Source organism: Oncorhynchus tshawytscha, unplaced genomic scaffold, assembly GCF_018296145.1.
Source record: "Oncorhynchus tshawytscha isolate Ot180627B unplaced genomic scaffold, Otsh_v2.0 Un_contig_4627_pilon_pilon, whole genome shotgun sequence".
Taxonomy (NCBI): domain Eukaryota; kingdom Metazoa; phylum Chordata; class Actinopteri; order Salmoniformes; family Salmonidae; genus Oncorhynchus; species Oncorhynchus tshawytscha.
This window is the reverse complement of record NW_024609630.1, coordinates 102,501-110,000: the sequence shown is the minus strand read 5'-3', so window position 1 is coordinate 110,000 and position 7,500 is coordinate 102,501. Positions and strand designations below refer to the sequence as shown.

Below are 7,500 nucleotides of genomic sequence, written 5' to 3'. Positions count from 1 at the left end.
CTCTCTCTCTCTCTCTCTCTCTGTGTCTCTCTCTCTCTCTCTCTCTCTCTCTCTCTCTGTGTCTCTCTCTCTCTCTCTCTCTCTCAGTCTCTCTCTCTCTCTCTCTCTCACTCTCTCTCTCTGTGTCTCTCTCTCTCTCTCTCTCTCTCTCTCTCTCTCTCTCTCTCTGTGTCTCTCTCTCTCTCTCTCTCTCTCTCTCTCTCTCTCTCTCTCTCTCTCTCTCTCTCTCTCTCTCTCTCTGTGTCTCTCTCTCTCTCTCTCTCTCTCTCTCTCTCTCTCTCTCTCTCTCTCTCTCTCTCTCTCTCTCTCTCTCTCTCTCTCTCTCTCTCTCTCTCTCTCTCTCTCTCTCTCTCTCTCTCTCTGTGTCTCTCTCTCTCTCTCTCTCTCTCTCTCTCTCTCTCTCTCTCTCTCTCTCTCTCTCTCTCTCTCTCTCTCTCTCTCTCTCTCTCTCTCTCTCTCTCTCTCTCTCTCTCGTCAATATATAACCATAACTGGAAAAATGAACATTATATTTAAAGTAAACTGTTCTCTATTCATAAATAAGTGATGCCTTTAACCAGCCAGGCCAATGCTGCATCCTCCATGATTACACCACTTGTTCCTGGTGCTATTGATCCAGCCGTCATCTCCTTGTCTGCTGCATTGCATCTCAAGGACAACTCAGCAGAGAGGTGGAGAGAGAGATGCCTTCCAGACTCCACTCAGAGCTGGATAGGCTGCATCCTGCTGCATCCTACACTATACTCTTAACATGACTTTTGACCAGAGCCCCTGTGGGGAGGAGAGTGAATAGAGGAGGTTGTCACGACAGCTCCATTCTCCTGATTGATGTCAATTACCCATAATACACTGCAAACCCATCAATGGCTTTCAGAATAATTTGGTGTTTTTCTCCTTTTTCATTTCTGGCTTCTTTTTTTTCATCTCTAGACTTAATTTGTTCTGCCATCGATGGGAGGTCAGAGTTCATTTGTTCTGCCATCGATGGGAGGTCAGAGTTCATTTGTTCTGCCATCGATGGGAGGTCAGAGTTCATTTGTTCTGCCATCGATGGGAGGTCAGAGTTCATTTGTTCTGCCATCGATGGGAGGTCAGAGTTCATTTGTTCTGCCATCGATGGGAGGTCAGAGTTCATTTGTTCTGCCATCGATGGGAGGTCAGAGTTCATTTGTTCTGCCATCGATGGGAGGTCAGAGTTCATTTGTTCTGCCATCGATGGGAGGTCAGAGTTCATTTGTTCTGCCATCGATGGGAGTTCAGAGTTCATTTGTTCTGCCATCGATGGGAGTGTCAGAGTTCATTTGTTCTGCCATCGATGGGAGGTCAGAGTTCATTTGTTCTGCCATCGATGGGAGGTCAGAGTTCATTTGTGGGTCCATATGTTTTACCGAGCCTGTTTGAGTTGATATTAAAAACATGTGGGTTTTATTCCATACATGTCAGAGCTACACGGCCAGTATACTTCAATTAGAATCTCTCAATTATCCTCAAATGTCAGCAATCTGTCAAAACTCCATAGAGGAGGTTATTATACTGTAATAAGAAGGTATCACCTGGAGCCTGAACCGCTCTGAACCCCTGTCTCCTGTCTCCTGAACCCCTGTCCCCTGTCTCCTGTCCCTTGTCTCCTGTCCCTTGTCTCCTGTCCCCTGTCCCATGTCCCATGTCCCCTGTCTCATGTCTCCTGTCCCTGTCCCCTGTCTCCTGTCTCCTGTCCCCCTGTCCCCTGTCTCCTGAACCCCTGTCCCCTGTCTCCCTGTCTCCTGTCCCCTGTCTCCTGAACCCCTGTCCCTGTCTCCTGTCCCTTGTCTCCTGTCCCTTGTCTCCTGTCCCTCCTGTCCCTTCTCCTGTCCCTGTCCCCCTGTCTGTCCCCCCCTGTCTCATGTCCCATGTCCCCTGTCCCCTGTCTCCTGTCCCATGTCCCCTGTCTCATGTCCCATGTCCCCTGTCTCATGTCCCCTGTTCCCTGTCTCCTGTCCCCTGTCTCCTGTCCCCTCAAATCAAATCAAATTTTATTTGTCACATACACATGGTTAGCAGATGTTAATGCGAGTGTAGCGAAATGCTTGTGCTTCTAGTTCCGACAATGCAGTAATAACCAACAAGTAATCTAACTAACAATTCCAAAAAAACTACTGTCTTATACACAGTGTAAGGGGATAAAGAATATGTACATAAGGATATATGAATGAGTGATGGTACAGAGCAGCATAGGCAAGATACAGTAGATGATATTGAGTACAGTATATACATATGAGATGAGTATGTAAACCAAGTGGCATAGTTAAAGTGGCTAGTGATACATGTATTACATAAGGATGCAGTCGATGATATAGAGTACAGTATCAACGTATGCATATGAGATGAATAATGTAGGGTAAGTAACATTATATAAGGTAGCATTGTTTAAAGTGGCTAGTGATATATTTACATCATTTCCCATGATTAAAGTGGCTGGAGTAGAGTCAGTGTCATTGACAGTATGTTGGCAGTAGCCACTCAATGTTAGTGGTGGCTGTTTAACAGTCTGATGGCCTTGAGATAGAAGCTGTTTTTCAGTCTCTCGGTCCCAGTTTTGATGCACCTGTACTGACCTCGCCTTCTGGATGACAGCGGGGTGAACAGGCAGTGGCTCGGGTGGTTGATGTCCTTGATGATTTTTATGGCCTTCCTGTAGCATCGGGTGGTGTAGGTGTCCTGGAGGGCAGGTAGTTTGCCCCCGGTGATGCGTTGTGCAGACCTCACTACCCTCTGGAGAGCCTTACGGTTGAAGGCGGTGCAGTTGCCATACCAGGCGGTGATACAGCCCGCCAGGATGCTCTCGATTGTGCATCTGTAGAAGTTTGTGAGTGCTTTTGGTGACAAGCCGAATTTCTTCAGCCTCTTGAGGTTGAAGAGGCGCTGCTGCGCCTTCCTCACGATGCTGTCTGTGTGAGTGGACCAGTTCAGTTGGTCTGTGATGTGTATGCCGAGGAACTTAAAACTTGCTACCCTCTCCACTACTGTTCCATCGATGTGGATGGGGGGGTGTTCCCTCTGCTGTTTCCTGAAGTCCACAATCATCTCCTTAGTTTTGTTGACGTTGAGTGTGAGGTTATTTTCCTGACACCACACTCCGAGGGCCCTCACCTCCTCCCTGTAGGCCGTCTCGTCGTTGTTGGTAATCAAGCCTACCACTGTTGTGTCGTCCGCAAACTTGATGATTGAGTTGGAGGCGTGCATGGCCACGCAGACGTGGGTGAACAGGGAGTACAGGAGAGGGCTCAGAACGCACCCTTGTGGGGCCCCAGTGTTGAGGATCAGCGGGGAGGAGATGTTGTTGCCTACCCTCACCACCTGGGGGCGGCCCGTCAGGAAGTCCAGTACCCAGTTGCACAGGGCGGGGTCGAGACCCAGGGTCTCGAGCTTGATGACGAGCTTGGAGGGTACTATGGTGTTGAATGCCGAGCTGTAGTCGATGAACAGCATTCTCACATAGGTATTCCTCTTGTCCAGATGGGTTAGGGCAGTGTGCAGTGTGGTTGAGATTGCATCGTCTGTGGACCTATTTGGGCGGTAAGCAAATTGGAGTGGGTCTAGGGTGTCAGGTAGGGTGGAGGTGATATGGTCCTTGACTAGTCTCTCAAAGCACTTCATGATGACGGAAGTGAGTGCTACGGGGCGGTAGTCGTTTAGCTCAGTTACCTTAGCTTTCTTGGGAACAGGAACAATGGTGGCCCTCTTGAAGCATGTGGGAACAGCAGACTGGTATAGGGATTGATTGAATATGTCTGTAAACACACCGGCCAGCTGGTCTGCGCATGCTCTGAGGGCGCGGCTGGGGATGCCGTCTGGGCCTGCAGCCTTGCGAGGGTTAACACATTTAAATGTCTTACTCACCTCGGCTGCAGTGAAGGAGAGACCGCATGTTTTCGTTGCAGGCCGTGTCAGTGGCACTGTATTGTCCTCAAAGCGGGCAAAAAAGTTATTTAGTCTGCCTGGGAGCATGACATCCTGGTCCGTGACTGGGCTGGGTTTCTTCCTGTAGTCCGTGATTGACTGTAGACCCTGCCACATGCCTCTTGTGTCTGAGCCGTTGAATTGAGATTCTATTTTGTCTCTGTACTGGCGCTTAGCTTGTTTGATAGCCTTGCGGAGGGAATAGCTGCACTGTTTGTATTCAGTCATGTTACCAGACACCTTGCCCTGATTAAAAGCAGTGGTTCGCGCCTTCAGTTTCACACGAATGCTGCCATCAATCCACGGTTTCTGGTTAGGGAATGTTTTAATCGTTGCTATGGGAACGACATCTTCAACGCACGTTCTAATGAACTCGCACACCGTATCAGCGTATTCGTCAATGTTGTTGTCTGACGCAATACGAAACATCTCCCAGTCCACGTGATGGAAGCAGTCTTGGAGTGTGGAGTCAGCTTGGTCGGACCAGCGTTGGACAGACCTCAGAGTGGGAGCTTCTTGTTTTAGTTTCTGTCTGTAGGCAGGGATCAACAAAATGGAGTCGTGGTCAGCTTTTCCGAAAGGGGGGCGGGGCAGGGCCTTATATGCGTCGCGGAAGTTAGAGTAACAATGATCCAGGGTCTTTCCACCCCTGGTTGCGCAATCGATATGCTGATAAAATTTAGGGAGTCTTGTTTTCAGATTAGCCTTGTTAAAATCCCCAGCTACAATGAATGCAGCCTCCGGATAAATCGTTTCCAGTTTGCAGAGAGTTAAATAAAGTTTGTTCAGAGCCATCGATGTGTCTGCTTGGGGGGATATATACGGCTGTGATTATAATCGAAGAGAATTCTCTTGGTAGATAATGCGGTCTACATTTGATTGTGAGGAATTCTAAATCAGGTGAACAGAAGGATTTGAGTTCCTGTATGTTTCTTTCATCACACCATGTCACGTTAGTCATAAGACATACGCCCCCGCCCCTCTTCTTACCAGAAAGATGTTTGTTTCTGTCGGCGCGATGCGTGGAGAAACCCGCTGGCTGCACCGCTTCGGATTGCGTCTCTCCAGTTAGCCATGTTTCCGTGAAGCAGAGAACGTTACAGTCTCTGATGTCCCTCTGGAATGCTACCCTTGCTCGGATTTCATCCCCTGTCTCCTGTCTCATGTCCCCTGTCTCATGTCCCCTGTCTCCTGAACCCCTGTCTGCTGTCTGTCTCATGTCTGTCTGTCTCCTGTCCCTGTCTCCTGAACCCCTGTCTCCTGAACCCCTGTCTCCTGAACCCCTGTCTCCTGAACCCCTCCCTGAACCCCTGTCTGCTGTGAACCCCTGTCTCCTGTCCCATCCCTGTCCCCTGTCCCCTGTCTCCTGAATCCCTGTCTCCTGTCCCATGTCTCCTGTTCCATGTCTCCTGTCCCCTGTCTCCTGAACCCTGTCTCCTGAACCCCTGTCTCCTGTCCCCTGTCAGCCTGAGACAATTAGTTGGCATTTATTAGCCTTAGTCTGGATGTTATTTCTTAATTAGCAGATGGATTACAGGACTTAGACACACACACACACACACACACACACACACACACACACACACACACACACACACACACACACACACATACAGGGCTTAGAGACTGGTTGTCTGTGATGGTCTCATTAACGGGTACTGAGTATGATGATGGACAGGCTTTGTCTCAGGCTCAGAGTAGATTCAGTATTAGAGGGGACTGATGGAGGGAGATGACCGATGGAGGGACATTATTAGGAGGGGACTGCACACACAGTAATATAGATTCAGTATTAGAGGGGACTGATGGAGGGACAGAGACAATATAGATTCAGTATTAGAGGGGACTGATGGAGGGATAGAGACAATATAGATTCAGTATTAGAGGGGACAGATGGAGGGACAGACAATATAGATTCAGTATTAGAGGGGACTGATGGAGGGACAGAGACAATATAGATTCAGTATTAGAGGGGACTGATGGAGGGATAGAGACAATATAGATTCAGTATTAGAGGGGACTGATGGAGGGACAGAGACAATATAGATTCAGTATTAGAGTTATAGTATGTTAGTCTCTCTTCTCCATCTCTCTCTTCTCCATCCCTCTCTTCTCCATCCCTCTCTCAATCTCCATCCAGTATTAGAGGGACTCTTCTATAGATCCCTATTCCTCCATCCCTCTCTCTATTCTCCATCCCAATATAGATTCAGTTCTCCATCCCTCTCTCTGGAGGGATCTATCCCTCTCTTCTCCATCCCTCTCTTCCTCCATCCCTCTCTCCTCTGATGGAGGGATCTCCACTATTAGAGGGGACTCTCTTCTCCATCCCTCTCTCTTCTCCATCCCTCTCTTCTCCATCCTGATCTCTCTTCTCCATCCCTCTCTCTTCTCCATCCCTCTCTTCTCCATCCCTCTCTCCTCCATCCCTCTCTCTTCTCCATCCCTCTCTCTTCTCCATCCCTCTCTCTTCTCCATCCCTCTCTTCAGTATCCATCCCTCTCTCTTCTCCATCCCTCTCTCTCCCTCTCTCCCATCCCTCTCTTCTCCATCCCTCTCTCCCTCTCTCATCCCTCTCTCTTCTCCATCCCTCTCTCTTCTCCATCCCTCTCTCTCTCTCTCTCCATCCCTCTCTCTCCATCCCTCTCTCCTCCATCCCTCTCTCTCCATCCCTCTTCATCCCTCTCTTCCATCCTCTCTCCCCATCCCTCTCTCTTCTCCATCCCTCTCTCTCCATCCCTCTCTCTTCCCTCTCCATCCCTCTCTCTTCTCTCCCATCTCTCTCTCCATCCCCTCTCTCTCTCCATCCCTCTCTTCTCCATCCCTCTCTTCTCCATCCCTGTCTTTTCTAATCCCTCCATCCCTCTCTCCCTCTCTCCCTCCTCCATCCCTCTCTTCTCCATCCTCTCTTCTCCATCCCTCTCTTCTCCATCTCTTTTCTCCATCCCTCTCTCTTCTCCCTCTCTTCTCCATCCCTCTCTCTTCTCCATCCCTCTCTCCTCCATCCCTCTCTCTCCATCCCTCTCTCTTCTCCATCCCTCTCTTCTCCATCCCTCTCTCTCCATCCCTCTCTCTTCTCCATCCCTCTCTCTCTCCATCTCTTCTCTCCCTCTCTCCATCCCTGTCTTTTCTAATCCCTCTCTCTTCTCTCCATCCCTCTCTTCTCCATCCCTCTCTTCTCCATCCCTCTCTCTTCTCCATCCCTCTCTTCTCCATCCCTCTCTCTTCTCCATCCCTCTCTCTTCTCCATCCCTCTCTTCTCCATCCCTCTCTCTTCTCCATTCCTCTCTCTTCTCCATCCCTCTCTCCTCCATCCCTCTCTCTTCTCCATCCCTGTCTTTTCTAATCCCTCTCTCTTCTCCTCTCTCTCTCCTCCATCCCTCTTTCTTCTCCTCCCTCTCTCCTCCATCCCTCTCTCTTCTCCATCCCTGTCTTTTCTAATCCCTCTCTCTTCTCCTCTCTCTCTCCTCCTCATACAGCTCTAGGCTCCTCCTTCTCTCCTACCTCTATGAGTACCTACAGTCTGAGCTCCCTCAACATGAGCACCCTGCCCAGGAACAT

General features: G+C 49.5%; 1 protein-coding gene across 1 annotated transcript in view; it reads left to right on the top strand.

The window, feature by feature from the left end:
• The window catches only part of LOC121845336 (glutamate receptor-interacting protein 1-like), a 248,869-nt gene that overhangs the window by 151,568 nt on the left and 89,801 nt on the right, over positions 1-7,500 (top strand). The window contains 1 exon segment of the mRNA XM_042316481.1: positions 7,419-7,500. This exon segment is cut by the window's right edge and continues 68 nt beyond it. Within this exon segment, the coding sequence (XP_042172415.1) occupies positions 7,419-7,500 (82 nt within the window).